The 16,161-nt window shown below is 40.5% G+C and overlaps 1 protein-coding gene across 3 annotated transcripts; it reads left to right on the top strand.

The window, feature by feature from the left end:
* The first annotated feature begins 763 nt into the window (after window positions 1-763).
* taf1b (TATA box binding protein (Tbp)-associated factor, RNA polymerase I, B) lies at window positions 764-10,068 on the top strand. Of its 3 annotated transcripts, none has more exons than XM_035151090.2 (15): window positions 764-905; window positions 1,162-1,260; window positions 2,427-2,514; window positions 2,788-2,885; window positions 3,370-3,462; window positions 3,948-4,053; window positions 5,779-5,947; window positions 6,029-6,128; window positions 6,491-6,638; window positions 7,378-7,543; window positions 7,626-7,663; window positions 7,810-7,897; window positions 8,179-8,249; window positions 8,772-9,000; window positions 9,483-10,068. In XM_035151090.2, the coding sequence occupies exons 1-15, from the start codon at window positions 888-890 to the stop codon at window positions 9,685-9,687; spliced, it is 1,716 nt and encodes a 571-aa protein (XP_035006981.1). In that variant the 5' UTR covers window positions 764-887; the 3' UTR covers window positions 9,688-10,068. The 3 variants fall into 3 exon arrangements, with proteins under 3 accessions (XP_035006981.1, XP_035006980.1, XP_035006982.1); XM_035151089.2 differs by having other exon boundaries at window positions 5,776-5,947; XM_035151091.2 differs by having other exon boundaries at window positions 5,776-5,947; window positions 8,834-9,000; window positions 9,483-9,622.
* The last annotated feature ends 6,093 nt before the right edge of the window (window positions 10,069-16,161 follow it).

Here is a 16,161-nt window from a genome sequence, read left to right as displayed (position 1 = left end):
CATGCTGAATTTTAAAGTTGCCAGATTTAAATGATTTAAAGTCCAACAACATGAACATGTGTGAAGGTCTATCTCAGACTTTGATCCTTCAGATTTCCTCAAGATTCTATCATATCAAAATAGCTATTATTATTCTTATTATATAATCACCTCGTTGATATTACTGGAGAATAATAGCACACAGCTTTATTTTGAAAATCAGTTGTTGCATAAAGTCTGTATTATGCCAAACTTTACAAACTGTTGAATAAATCCTGCTGGAATTTGAAAAAAATTTAACCTTTAAAAACGGAGGGATTTTAATGGGGGTTGATTAAAAAGTGATGTCACCAGAGGAGAAACATGCCTGACGTCATCTTACGTAAGAATAACATAGAGACATCTGGCAGGTTATTTTTAACAAGTGACATCATCAACACATGGCGGGAAACAAACACGTTCAAACACCAGAGACAATTATTATCTTTATTATTATTATTATTATCATCACTATTTTACATAGTTTTTAATAATATTATTGCTGTTGTTATTGATGTTTATATTAATAAATTATTATTGTTATTATTGTCATCATTATTATTCTCAGTATTTTTATTGTCACTATATTAATAATTATTATTATTATAACCACTTTTGAACAACATGAAAATTACATATTTGTATGTATGTATATGTCAGACATATTCAGTGGTAGTTCACCTCTCAGACTGTGAGAGGCAGCAGAGCGCCACTGACCGTTCAGTCTACTGGAAATCACGGAAGAGGAAGAAGAAGAAGAGGAAGAAGAAGAAGAAGAAGAGGAAGAAGAAGAAGAAGAAGAGGACACGCGACACGTGAACGAGCAGCTGACTCGTTGAGTTTAAACGGTTTGAACGTTGAACGTGAACATGGATGAAGAACTTACGGTAGTTTCTCTTCTCAGTTTTTTTTAATTCACAGAAAAATGTTTCAGTTCGAATCACCAAACTAATCTGTGTGTGTATATATAACTGTAAATATATATGTGTGTGTGTGTGTGTGTGTGTGTGTGTGTGTGTGTGTGTGTGTGTGTGTGTGTGTGTGTGTGTGTGTGTGTGTGTGTGTGTGTGTGTGTGTGTGTGTGTGTGTGTGTGTGTGTGTGTGTGTGTGTGTGTGTGTGTGTGTGCGTGTGTGTGTGTGCAGGCCGGCTTCACGGAGCTGTGTGCGCAGTGCTCCGCGGTGGACTGGGGGATTTCAGACGAGGGTCGGTTCTACTGCAGATCCTGCCACAACGTCATCGAGGTAAACAACAGGCACATGATCAGCTGATCTGGAGCATGACATCACCTCTTCTGATCTGAATAAAGATGTCAAATGTTGAACATTGTCAAAGTTCCTTCAGCACCATTCATAGCTTCTTCTCAGGCTCCGCCTGATTGGACGAGAAGTGTCTATGAGCTGACGTCTGCAGATCTGCACTGATGTTCTATGAGATGTAGATCTGCTCTTTGACTGGGACACTGAGACACAGAAGCTGCTTTAGACCTGCACTGAACTCCAGATAATCTCCGGACATCCTCTGGAGGATCACGTGTGAACACAAGGAGTGAGACTCAGTTTGTCTTCCTCCTCCTGAGCTCCTCAGTTCTCTGGATCTTCTCTGGAGGATCAGACTCAGTTTGTCTTCCTCCTCCTGAGCTCCTCAGTTCTCTGGATCTTCTCTGGAGGATCAGACTCAGTTTGTCTTCCTCCTCCTGAGCTCCTCAGTTCTCTGGATCTTCTCTGGAGGATCAGACTCAGTTTGTCTTCCTCCTCCTGAGCTCCTCAGTTCTCTGGATCTTCTCTGGAGGATCAGACTCAGTTTGTCTTCCTCCTCCTGAGCTCCTCAGTTCTCTGGATCTTCTCTGGAGGATCAGACTCAGTTTGTCTTCCTCCTCCTGAGCTCCTGTATAAAGTCTAGATCCAGGAGCAGTGTGAACACAGCAGAGGATCCTCCACTGATTCACTGGGTGGGGGGGGGTGAGGAGCTTCTAACACGGGACACAAACGTGAAGAAACTAAAACAAACCTCTGGTGAAGAAGTGCTGACACACACGTAGAAGACACAGACGAAGATGTGAAGAGAGTTTGTGGTGATCAGAGCTGAAGGTGTGTCAGGTGATGTCAACATGATCACATGACCTCTGCAGCAGAGGTCACACGTCACTTCCTGTCTCTGTCTGCTGCTCCGCCCCTCTCCGGCTGTGTTGTTCATGTGTGAAACACAAACTCTGGAGAAAGTCTGGAGACAGTTCTCCTTACATCCTCTGGAGGTCATGTCTGAAAACATGAGACATTCAGGGACAGTGCAGCGTCACGTCAGCAGGTGGCAGCGTTGTATTTGTGACTTTTCATTTGAGTTCCATCAGTTTTCATCTGTGTGAATTAAAATTTATTTTTAATACGTGAACGTGTCCAAATGTCCTCAGAGAACCAAAGAGGTGGTGGACACGACCTTCACCCCCGGCTCCACCAGAATCTCCACTATCGGCAGAGGGACGAGACGCAGGAAAGCAGGTCAGTGTCTCCGGCTCACATCAACATCCATTGAAGAAAAAATAAAACATGTGAAGTGATGTGCTTGTTATTAAATTATTTGTCTGGATGATTCTGAAACCGACAGAATTAATCATCAATCTTTCAGAAATTCCATTCATACTTTTTAATCTTCTCTGGTTATAGTTGCCCAGTGAGAGTTTTGAGTTTTTTAAGGCAGCTGAAGATCTTCGCTTAAGACGATTAATCAATGATTACAAAAAAAAAAAGTGTTCCTCATGTTTGTTTACTCAGATCGTGGTCGTCAGTGGATGATCTGTGAAGGTTTTCAGTTCATCCTGAGGAACCAGGCCGACGCTCTGCTCCGACTCGGAGTCTCTGCTCACTTCAAGGTCAGGTTTTACACCAATGGTTGAACGTGGGGAGCCGTCAGAAACAGACCAGAAAAAGATCAAAGACTGTACGTAAAGATCAAAGACTATCTGTCTCCAGTTACTCCAGAAATTAAGCCAAAAATATTTTATTTAATTTTGTATATTATAAATGCTGCCATCTTGCTCCTTTGAATTCAGAGCCGTGGTGTCAAGGTCCCGCCAATTCATGCTCTCAACCAATCAGGAGTCAGTCTCAGCTGTCAATCATGACGTCTCAGCCTGTTTTTATATCATCAAATAACTAATTGAAACCAAACTGATCAGAAACACTTGAACCAACATCAGTGAGATAAGAACGACCTGAAATGACAGAAACATCTTTGACAAACATTTATGAAACTACAGTCAGACACAGGGGGGGGGGGGCTTCTCGTTAGGGAACATACAAGCCGTTCATCTTTATTTACAGTCGATGAAAATGGCCGATCGTGTGCTGTTCTAGGACCAGGTGTTGTGTCAGCTGTGGAGACTTTACCTGCAGAAGAGTCGACAAGCGTTCACCAACACCCCAGTGAGGAGCTCTCGGTTTAAACTGGTGAGTTCACTGACACTTTTTACATCTTGGTGGTTTTTAACTCTATATTGAAGCAAATGAAGGATTTTAGTCGTCGAACGTCAGGATCTGAAGTTTTCAGAGAAACAAGCTGAGCAAACGTGAGCTGCTGCTCGACTCTCAGCCAATCAGAGACGAGTCGGAGAAACACTGGGTTTTAACAGGAAGCTGCTTTCTTCAGAGTTTTACTGGATGAATCAGCTGTTTGTGTTTGAGGAGGATTCAGATAAAACCTCCTGAACCATCAGCACTGAAGGAAGAAGACTACAACTCCCATCATCCCACACTGCATTAACACAATCCCCTCTAGTGGCAGAACTTGACAAATGTGGAGCAGTTTACTTGAGTGTTGAAAGGTTTGCCTGAATGTAAATTTGTCAAAACTTTGACTAATAACTTTAAATTATTTAGACTCAAATCTTTTTTGTGCTCTTTTTTTCCTCCCCCCCGACTCCGTCTGTCCTCAGCAACGTCCAGGATCCGACTCCGACAGTGTAGCTGAGTCGTCTGCTGCTTCGGCCAGTGAGACGGACGGAGAGACCAACCTGTCCAGCACCGCCGCCTCTAACGCAGGTGCTGGCATCGTCTTTATATACAGTCACTGATCATCTTCATATACAGTCACTGATGGTCTTTATATACAGTCACTGATGGTCTTTATATACAGTCACTGATCGTCTTTATATACAGTCACTGATCATCTTCATATACAGTCAATGATCATCTTTATATACAGTCACTGATGGTCTATTGTCATCTTTTATACAGTCACTGATCGTCTTTATATACAGTCACTGATCCTCTTTATATACAGTCACTGATCATCTTTATATACAGTCACTGATGGTGTTTCTATACAGTCACTGATGGTCTTTATATACAGTCACTGATCATCTTTATATACAGTCACTGATCATCTTTATATACAGTCAGTGATCATCTTTATATACAGTCACTGATGGTCTTTATATACAGTCACTGATGGTCTTTATATACAGTCACTGATCATCTTTATATACAGTCACTGATCGTCTTTATATACAGTCACTGATCTTCTGATCATCTTATATACAGTCACTGATCATCTTTATATACAGTCACTGATCCTTTTATATACAGTCACTGATGGTCTTTATATACAGTCACTGATGGTCTTTATATACAGTCACTGATCCTCTTTATATACAGTCACTGATGGTCTTTATATACAGTCACTGATCGTCTTTATATACAGTCACTGATCGTCTTTATATTGATCTTCTGATTCTTTATATACAGTCACTGATGGTCTTTATATACAGTCACTGATCATCTTTATATACAGTCACTGATCTTTATATACAGTCACTGATCGTCTTTATATACAGTCACTGATCCTCTTTATATACAGTCACTGATCTTTTATATATCAGTCACTGATGGTCTTTATATACAGTCACTGATCATCTTTATATACAGTCACTGATCATCTTTATATACAGTCAGTGATCATCTTTATATACAGTCACTGATGGTCTTTATATACAGTCACTGATGGTCTTTATATACAGTCACTGATCATCTAACAGTCATATGATCATCTTTATATACAGTCACTGATGGTGTTTCTATACAGTCACTGATCATCTTTATATACAGTCACTGATCATCTTTATATACAGTCACTGATCCTCTTTATATACAGTCACTGATGGTCTTTATATACAGTCACTGATGGTCTTTATATACAGTCACTGATCCTCTTTATATACAGTCACTGATGGTCTTTATATACAGTCACTGATCGTCTTTATATACAGTCACTGATCGTCTTTATATACAGTCACTGATCGTCTTTATATACAGTCACTGATCGTCTTTAATATACAGTCACTGATCATCTTTATATACAGTCACTGATCGTCTTTATATACAGTCACTGATCATCTTTATATACAGTCACTGATCATCTTTATATACAGTCACTGATGGTCTTTATATACAGTCACTGATCGTCTTTATATACAGTTGCTCTGTGTATATATATCTATATATATATATATAGATATATATATAGATATAATTAGGGTTACAAAGGATACGTCTACACTTACAGATCATGGAAACTAATATTTTATACCAAAACAACTCTGGTCTTTGCCAACACTCATCACAAATCTCAAATCACAAATCTTAAAGACATTTTTGTGTTTGATATTTCTGTGGTAAAATGTACTGACACAGATCTTAAATTTAAACTTCATTTTTCTATTTGATTTGAAACATGTTGACGTGTGGAAATGTTCCTTTAACTAGCAGAGAGCTGCACTGATTGGCCGCAGCGCTGGGGCTCCTCAGACGTCGTCACCTACCTGACGGCTCGTCAGAGGCGGAGTCGAGGTCTGATGAACATGCCCAAGACGTTGGCTCTGATCCACCTCGCTCTGCTCTGGAGCCGCGAGCCTCTGACGCTCAGCGACCTGCTCAGGTAACCTCTGACCTCCCGTCACGCTAACAGTCAGTGCCGGTCTGGAAGGTTGTTGAGGACTGAGTGGGTGTTTGTTCGCAGGTTGGTGAACGGAGGTCACGTCCCGTACGTAAACGCCTTCGAGGAACTTCCAGAGGAGATGAAGCTCGACGGTAAAGACGCTCTCATCTTCAGAGTCGAGGTCAGAAGTTTCAAATGTTCTAACATGTTTCATCTGAAGATTTGTTTGTATTCACATATTTATTGATATTTAGTTCTGTATTTGTTAGTATATATGTATATAATGTATAACTATTCATTAGGTTATTAGTATTTATTTGTGTATTTGTTTTCTACTAGTAGTCGTAGATATTTTTCTGTATTTAATAGTTATAAGTGTTTGTTTTAGAATTTATCTGGATATTTATTAGTATGTATTAGTTTTAATTCGTATATTTTAGTACGTTTTCGTGTCGTTCATGATGAAACAGTTTTTGAAGATCAGGTGTCAGATGCAGCTTCAGTGAGCGTTCTGTTGACGTCTTGTCGGGTTTGTCTCCACAGAGCGTCCCGTCCCACCGGCTCGTCCAGCGCCAGGCTCAGACTCTGCTTCTGTTCCTGCAGCTTCCAACCTTTCCTCCAATCAGCCGACAGAGTCTGCTGCACCCAGCGCTGCTCAGCCTGCGCTACCTGGCAGACGCCAACCTGCCCGGTAACACCAGCGCTCTCAGTACTGCAGACAGTAATGGACATTTTATTTACATGGCACATTTCATAAGAGGAACTCAATGTGCTTCCCATTGAGAGAATACATCAAAACAAAATACATTATATATATATATATATATATATATATATATATATATATATATATATATATATATATATATATAAACAGATCTAATACTGTATACTATAATAACAAATACAAGACTAGACTTGCAAGTAAGTATGAGCCACAGTTGGGAAGTGACCGTGCTGAGGCTGCAGCGTCCCTTGACAGGAAGGATGTTAGAGAGCGTGTCCATCGGGTGGCGCTGGAGAGGGCTTCGCCAGACCTGGATCTGATTCTGAGTACGGCCAGAACAGCTCTGCCGGCTGATCTGAGGTCTGACCAGGTTTTATTCAGCGAGTTAGAAATATACTGTGGAGCGAAACCATTAAGTGCTTTGAAAACCTCTGACAGGATTTTGAAGTTGAACCTGAAGCCAGTGGAGGGATTTTAGTCCAGAAGCAGGAATGATATGTTCAAATTTCCGTGTAAGGACTCTTGGCTGCTGCATTCTAAAGGTACTGCAAACAGTCCTCACAGTACTGCAGATAATGGGCTCAGTACTTACTGTACTCTCAATACTCACAGTACTGCAGACGGTACTCACAGTACTCTCTGTTCGCTCATCACTTGCAGTACCGCAGATGAAAACGTTATTTTCTGGTGTGTTTGCGTCCAGACGATCTCCACCCGTGGGTCTGCAGGCTGATGCACGACGCCGGTTTGGGTGATTTCACGTTGGACCCCACGTCTTGTCCCGTCCTGCCACAGTACGACATCCAGACCGCCGCCGTCATCGTCGTCACCATGAAGCTCATCTTCGGCCTGGACGACCACACAGAGTGGTAACTGCCCCACCCCCACTGATCTAAACTCCTCCCACTCAGATTTTACAGGTGAATTAAACATTTGTTCTGTGTCTTTAAGGGATTTATCTGACGAATCCGGTGTCCAGGACGACTCAGGTCAGTTCTTCACCTCCGCACGGATTTACACATGAAACTACGACGTCACATCACAAAATCAAAGCCGCTGCATTGACTGTGATACTGGAGGAAACTTGTAGAAACATTATTTTTAAAAATAAATTGTTTTTTTTTTATTTTCTCAGAAAGCATGTTTAACCTGAGGAGGTGGTTCAGATTGACGCAGGCTGCTCTGATCGCAGCTCAGCAGAAGAGACACCACGACGTCGCCAGGTGAAATCATAGGGACTCGACACCTGAGCTCGTTTCAACGTGCACCGGCGACACCTAGTGACGGGAGGCATCATGTTTTTAGGTTTTCTGTCCGTGTGAACACAATATCGCAGTCTAATATCATATAGTAGAAATGTTCAGTTCCACTAGAGGTCATTGAACTCAGACATATGGTGTAATGTTGTGGGATGAAGCTTTCTGGTTGTTAACTTTGTTGTTTAACACCAAAATGATTTTTTTATTGCTAATATATTTATCATCTCCCTCCCTCTCATCCTCAGGAAACAGTGGAAGGCCAAGAAACCTCTTTACCCGAGCAGAGACTTAAAAGCTGTTGTGATGAAAAGGAAACGTAAGAGTTTCCAGAGATCCGTCATCGCTCCGTCATCGCTCCGTCATATTTCTGCCCAGATTAGAATATTAACAGCAGCAGAACCGACCATGATCTGTTCAGACGACGTCACTGGATCACTGACACTCGAGGACACGTTGAGCTCTGTAACTTGAGGATCATCGACTGTGTCTCAGTCTCTAGTTTCAAGTTTTCTTCAATAACGATGATGTTCATTCAGTAAATTATGACCATTTAGAGTCAAACAGACCATAAAGCACCGGATGTATTGGGGGTACCACAGTGTGATTGACAGCTAGTATCACTTAATGGGTGCAGGTGTGCAGTGTCCAAGTCTGGCTATGGTGACTTCTGGTTTCAAAAAACCAAGATGGCACAAAATGTCAAAGTGAGGTTTCAAAACAGCAGCTCACAAACCGACTGGTGAAGTCACGGTAACGGTTGATGCTTATCGTGGACAGCTTCCTTTTACTTATCGGACGTATTGAAACTAGACCAGCTGTGATGTTTGTGTCTCTGCAGGGACAGCAGAGCAGGTTCAGATGTGTTTTGAAAAGCTGTCTTCTCGTCCCGTGGGCGTCCAGCGCTGCGGTCCGTCCAGCTTCATATTCTGTTGGGGGGACGAGGACGGAGCAGACGGTCCCAGTCTGCACCACCAGAAGCTGGACCGAGTCTTGACCCTGAAACACAACGTCCAGACTCTGTCTAACACAGCATACTGGCACACGGCGCTCCGAGTCTGCGACCCCAAGTACGTTAGAAAGTGTTGAATCAACCATCTTTATTTCTATAAAGGGGATTGAAAAGATAACAGCAAATGTTAGCATGATGAGAAACACTTAAAAACAAGAAGGGATTCATATAAAAACCTAAAATGACCTTTTCCATAAGTTGGAACGAGCTGTGCATTGACGCAAGTCCTGACCACTAGCATCGTTATGGTATCACTTATTAGCAAAAAGTAAAATTAGCATTAAGACAAAAGTCATGTTGGCATAAAGAGAGCTGTTACCATTATAGCAAAAAGTAACATTAGCACCTTTTTAAAAAAAAAGTGGCTTCAATATTAAATCAAGTATCAAAATCCTGTTGGCTTTCATTAAATGAAAGTACCGGGAGCTCTTTGTATTCAATAAATGATTGTTGGGATTTTAAAATCAGTTTTGTCACGATGCAGTCAGGTGATGTGTTAGTTTCACTCCTCAGGTCCTGACATCTTCTCCTTCTCCACAGGAAGTGCAGGAGTCATTACTTGGAGGTGGAGGCGACGCTGCCTCGGTCGTTCGTGTGGCTGCTGCAGCTCTTCTCCTTCCTGCTGAACGTGAAGCCGGCCAACCTGTACGAGGAGGTGCTGAAGGTGGAGAGACGAGTCCTCGACCGCAGACACCTGAGGAGGAAGGGGAGGACCACCAGGTCCGAGGACATGATCGTCAGCTGATGACTCAGATCTTCTGAACAACGCTGCTGTTTCTGGTTTTATCACAAGCTCCTGAAGAACAGTCAGAGAAACGCAGTGACACCAACTCAGCAGCAGGGGGAGACTCACAGAAAAGACTCAACATGTTATATTTATATCATATATGAATATGAACATGTTAGTTTGTCGTGCACAGACACCTCACGTGCACGCCTATGTGCACTCTGACAGTTACAGGTGAAACTTCTCAGACTCAAACATTAGACTGTAAAACATTTTGTTTCTTGGATTTAAATCAGAACAATTGAAATGTTCCTGCTCTTGAAACATAAAGACATAGAAAAATATTTCTCTTGTTTCATAATGAAATCTGTTCAAATAAAAAAACAATTATTATTATATAATCTCTTTGTTTCAGTGTGTAGGTTTAAAGTCTTATGAGGTGAAACTTATTGCAGGTTTTCAGAGGACAGGAGTCATCTGAGGACACTGGAATCAACCAGCCGACTGTGAACGCAACACGATGCTGTATCCGCCACGAGGTGACAGGAGGTAACGCTGCTCTCTGTAGTATCACCATGGCAACATGCCCAACGCTGTTAAGTTACCTAGCAACAGACATGAACATGGCAACCGCAAAAAGAAAACCCCTCAAGTGGGTCTGCAGCTGATTTAACAGATTTCCCATGGAGGTGATGAAGGGACAAAGCTTGTTGTTATTTCATGTTTTATTTATCATTGATTTATTACAGGTTTGTTTTCAGCTCTGAATCGGTCCAGTTACCTCAAACAACCCCACGAGGTAAGATCAGGTCACTGCAGCAGACGGGAGAACAAAGAGCGTCTGAGCACAAAGTCCAAAGATGCTGAGCAACAAATAAATTCTGAAACACGACGTTGGATTCAAATACAGATTTTAATTCTTTTATTTTCTTCTTTGTTCACTTTAAACAAACCAGAACATGAGTGTTCACAAAGTACTCACTTCCTGTACTCAAGTAAAAGTAGTAGTACCACACTGTCAAGATACAAGTGCTGCATGGAAATGTTACTGAAGGTAAAATATGTGAATATAAACAGGAAAATGTACCTAAAGTATTAAAAGTAAAATGACTCAGTAAGTAGTCTTTCACAGTGAGCTCTTCTCATCCGACTCTATAATTAAACTGCCTCTGAGCTCGTGGTTATGACCATAAACTGTAAATAAAGACGACTTCTCGTCTTCCTCTAGAAACGAAGCCAAAATATCTCGGATATGAACGCTGCCATCTTGTGGTGATGTCATTTGCAGTCCGAGTCCGTAGTGACCTGAGGAACTCGTCATACCACTAATTAAAATAATTGATAGTTAGAAACAACCCCTCACGTGAAGCTACTTTAATCAGTGTCTTCACGTGAAGTGTCGGGGAGAACTTCAGCTCCTTCACCAAACCAGAATATCCAAAGAGAAACGCTGTGAAACAGTTGGTGAAGGAGACGGTCGACTTCAGAGATCTTATCTCCAGCTGAAGATCAAATGTGAGCTCAGCCAGATCAATTCGATTTTCCAGCTCTGGATCCATGAGGACGTCAGTTTGGATCCAGAGTTTTTATCTCTGCTGTAGAGAGAGAGACAAACCTGAGCGTTGGTGTTGAACGATGATGAACCGGCTGCACCGCCCGTCTCGTCCAGCAGGGACTGTGACCTACATTCCACTGACCCCACCCTCCCCGTCTTCCCCTCACATACATACAGTACATACACTCAGTGTGGGGGGGGCCCTAAACTAAACTGAACTGAACTCAGGAACTGATAACTCAGAACTGAACTAACTAAACTCAGGAACTGAACTAAACTAAACTCAGGAACTGAACTAAACTGAACTCAGGAACTGAACTGAACTAAACTGAACCAGGAACTGAACTAAACTAAACTGAACTGAACTCAGGAACTAAACTAAACTGAACTGAACTAAACTAACTGATCAGAACTAAACTAAACTGAACTCAGGAACTGAACTGAACTAAAACTGAACTCAGAACTAAACTAAACTAAACTAAACTCAGGAACTAAACTAAACTGAACTGAACTCAGGAACTGAACTAAACTAAACTGAACTGAACTCAGGAACTCAACTAAACTAAACTCAGAAACTGAACTAAACTGAACTAGAACTAACTGAACTAAACTGAACTCAGAAACTGAACTGCCAGAACTAAACTGAACTGAACTCAGAACTGAACTAAACTAAACTGAACTGAACTCAGGAGAACTAAACTAAACTGAACTGAACTCAGGAACTGAACTAAACTAAACTGAACTAAACTCAGGAACTGAACTGAACTAAACTGAACTCAGGAACTAAACTAAACTGAACTGAACTCAGGAACTAAACTAAACTAAACTGAACTGAACTCAGGAACTAAACTAAACTCAGAAACTGAACTAAACTGAACTGAACTCAGAACTAAACTAAACTAAACTGAACTCAGGAACTAAACTGAACTGAACTCAGGAACTGAACTAAACTAAACTGAACTAAACTCAGGAACTAAACTAAACTAAACTGAACTCAGGAACTAAACTGAACTGAACTGAACTCAGGAACTGAACTAAACTAAACTAAACTCAGAAACTAAACTAAACTCAGAAACTAAACTAAACTGAACTCAGGAACTGAACTAAACTAAACTGAACTGAACTCAGAACTGAACTAAACTAAACTGAACTGAACTCAGGAACTAAACTAAACTAAACTCAGAAACTGAACTAAACTGAACTGAACTCAGGAACTAAACTAAACTAAACTCAGAAACTGAACTAAACTGAACTGAACTCAGGAACTAAACTAAACTGAACTCAGGAACTGAACTAAACTAAACTCAGAAACTAAACTAAACTCAGGATAAACTAAACTCAGGAACTAAACTAAACTAAGCTAAACTCAGGAACTAAACTAAACTGAACTGAACTCAGGAACTCAACTAAACTAAACTCAGGAACTAAACTGAACTCAGGAACTAAACTGAACTAAGCTAAACTCAGGAACTAAACTAAACTGAACTGAACTCAGGAACTCAACTAAACTCAGGAACTAAACTAAACTGAACTGAACTCAGGAACTCAACTAAACTCAGAACTAAACTGAACTCAGGAACTAAACTGAACTAAACTCAGGAACTGAACTAAACTAAACTCAGGAACTAAACTGAACTAAGCTAAACTCAGGAACTCAACTAAACTAAACTCAGGAACTAAACTAAACTCAGAAACTAAACTAAACTAAACTCAGGAACTAAACTAAACTAAACTCAGGAACTAAACTAAACTAAACTCAGGAACTAAACTAAACTAAACTCAGGAACTAAACTAAACTCAGGAACTAAACTAAACTCAGAAACTAAACTAAACTCAGGAACTAAACTAAACTAAACTCAGGAACTAAACTCAGGAACTGAACTAAACTCACTGATCCTCTTTATATACAGTCACTGATCCTCTTTATATACAGTCACTGATCATCTTTATATACAGTCACTGATCATATTTATATACAGTCACTGATCCTCTTTATATACAGTCACTGATCATCTTTATATACAGTCACTGATGGTCTTTATATACAGTCACTGATCATCTTTATATACAGTCACTGATGGTCTTTATATACAGTCACTGATGGTCTTTATATACAGTCACTGATCATCTTTATATACAGTCACTGATCATCTTTATATACAGTCACTGATCGTCTTTATATACAGTCACTGATCATCTTTATATACAGTCACTGATCATCTTTATATACAGTCACTGATGTCTTATATACAGTCACTGATCTCTATACATATGTACATCTTATACAGCACTGTCTCTTATACTCAATCTATCAGACTGATTTATGTCTTTATATACAGTCACTGATCATCTTTATATACAGTCACTGATCGTCTTTATATACACTCACTGATGGTCTTTATATACAGTCACTGATGGTGTTTCTATACAGTCACTGATGGTCTTTATATACAGTCACTGATCCTTTATATACAGTCACTGATGGTCTTTATATACAGTCACTGATGGTCTTTATATACAGTCACTGATCATCTTTATATACAGTCACTGATCATCTTTATATACAGTCACTGATGGTCTTTCTATACAGTCACTGATCATCTTTATATACAGTCACTGATGGTCTTTATATACAGTCACTGATCGTCTTTATATACAGTCGCTGATGGTCTTTATATACAGTCACTGATCATATTTATATACAGTCACTGATGGTGTTTCTATACAGTCACTGATGGTCTTTATATACAGTCACTGATCGTCTTTATATACAGTCACTGATCATCTTTATATACAGTCACTGATGGTCTTTATATACAGTCACTGATCGTCTTTATATACAGTCACTGATGGTCTTTATATACAGTCACTGATCATCTTTATATACAGTCACTGATCATCTTTATATACAGTCACTGATGGTCTTTATATACAGTCACTGATCGTCTTTATATACAGTCGCTGATGGTCTATACAGTCACTGATGGTCTTTATATACAGTCACTGATCGTCTTTATATACAGTCACTGATCATCTTTATATACAGTCACTGATCGTCTTTATATACAGTCACTGATCATCTTTATATACAGTCACTGATCATCTTTATAGTATGATCATCTATACATCATTTTTTATATACAGTCACTGATGGTCTTTATATACAGTCACTGATCATATTTATATACAGTCACTGATGGTGTTTCTATACAGTCACTGATGGTCTTTATATACAGTCACTGATCGTCTTTATATACAGTCACTGATCATCTTTATATACAGTCCTGGATACAGTCACTGATCATTTATATCAGTCATGATCATCTTATACAGTCATGATCATCTTATATACAGTCACTGATCATCTTTATATACAGTCACTGATCGTCTATAGTCCATTATCAGTCACTGATGGTGTTTATACAGTCACTGATGGTCTTTATATACAGTCACTGATCATCTTTATATACAGTCACTGATCATCTTTATATACAGTCACTGATCGTCTTTATATACAGTCACTGATCATCTTTATATACAGTCACTGATCATCTTTATATACAGTCACTGATCATCTTTATATACAGTCACTGATCATCTTTATATACAGTCACTGATCATCTTTATATACAGTCACTGATCATCTTTATATACAGTCACTGATGGTCTTTATATACAGTCACTGATCATCTTTATATACAGTCACTGATGGTCTTTATATACAGTCACTGATGGTCTTTATATACAGTCACTGATCATCTTTATATACAGTCACTGATCGTCTTTATATACAGTCACTGATCATCTTTATATACAGTCACTGATCATCTTTATATACAGTCACTGATGGTGTTTGTATACAGTCAGAATGTGTGTGTCTTAGTGTGTTTTGTTGGGAGTGTATATCAATCTCTCAGGTTATACAAAGTGTGTTCCCTGCAGGTTGTGAGTCTGTCCTCTGTCTGTTTCCTCACTGGAGGATCTGGGACTGCTTTCTGCCTGGAAACCGTTTTTCATGGACGGACCGCCTGTTTCTCGTTTTCCTTTTTTTTACTCACCAACCTCGCTGAACTCGGAAATGGAAATGAACTCACGTCACCCCTGCTGCTGGTGTCCCAGTTCCCCTCGTCTCTCGGAGTCTGTGCTGACTTCACTAAGTTCCACAGCAGCTCGTTCGTGTGTGTCTGAGCCGAGGTGTGAGGAGGATCGGGCTGTCAATCAAACACTGAGGAACAACGGAGAGTGAAACGAGTGTCAGACAGGACGTGATGGTGAGGATGAGGATGGTGAGGATGAAGATGTGGTTACAGTGACGGCTCGACCAGCAGCAGCTCACAGTGTTCACATGCAGCCACAACAAAGGAGCCGGTGCTGGGGGCTCTGGCTGCCTTCTAGCCCCGCCCTGGAATTCTTTATAGGAGAGGCTGTTTACAACCTCGACGCATAGGAGTCCCCGGGTTCATCAGCCTGGTGAGGAGGGGTGAGGAGGGGTGAGGAGGAAGAGGAGGAAGAGGAGGGGGAGGAGGAAGAGGAGGGGGAGGAGGGGGAGGTAGTTGGTCCAGGAAGAATTAGACAATGAGACGATGTGTTGAGGCCTCGAGCTGCAGGATCTGCTCTTTGTTCCTGTCCTTACTTACACCTCTGACAGGGACTTTAACGTGCACACTAACGTGCACGTGTCTGAGATAATGCAGACACGTGAAGAAAAATGTCCTGCCCCCCCCCCACAACCCTGGACTTTTCTCCACATTCACTCTTTTTATATTTAATCATGACTTTTTGTTTTAACAGAGAATAATAGAAAACACTTCACTGTTATTATTGGTATTACCATTATTATCATATATATAATATAAATATATCATATATATATATTATTTTGTACCTCAGCTGGTGTGTGTGTGTGTGTGTGTGTGTGTGTGACCCCTAACCCACAT

Source organism: Hippoglossus stenolepis, chromosome 20 (assembly GCF_022539355.2).
Source record: "Hippoglossus stenolepis isolate QCI-W04-F060 chromosome 20, HSTE1.2, whole genome shotgun sequence".
Taxonomy (NCBI): domain Eukaryota; kingdom Metazoa; phylum Chordata; class Actinopteri; order Pleuronectiformes; family Pleuronectidae; genus Hippoglossus; species Hippoglossus stenolepis.
The sequence above is the reverse complement of the archived record's forward strand: the minus strand, read 5'-3'. Positions and strand labels throughout refer to the sequence as shown.

What these genes read in the sequence shown, in the direction of transcription:
- taf1b (XM_035151089.2), top strand. An exon ending in CGGTGTCCAGGACGACTCAG is followed by an intron (nt 7,664 to 7,809) that starts GTCAGTTCTTCA and finishes TTATTTTCTCAG; the next exon opens with AAAGCATGTTTAACCTGAGG. An exon ending in CTCCGAGTCTGCGACCCCAA is followed by an intron (nt 9,001 to 9,482) that starts GTACGTTAGAAA and finishes CCTTCTCCACAG; the next exon opens with GAAGTGCAGGAGTCATTACT.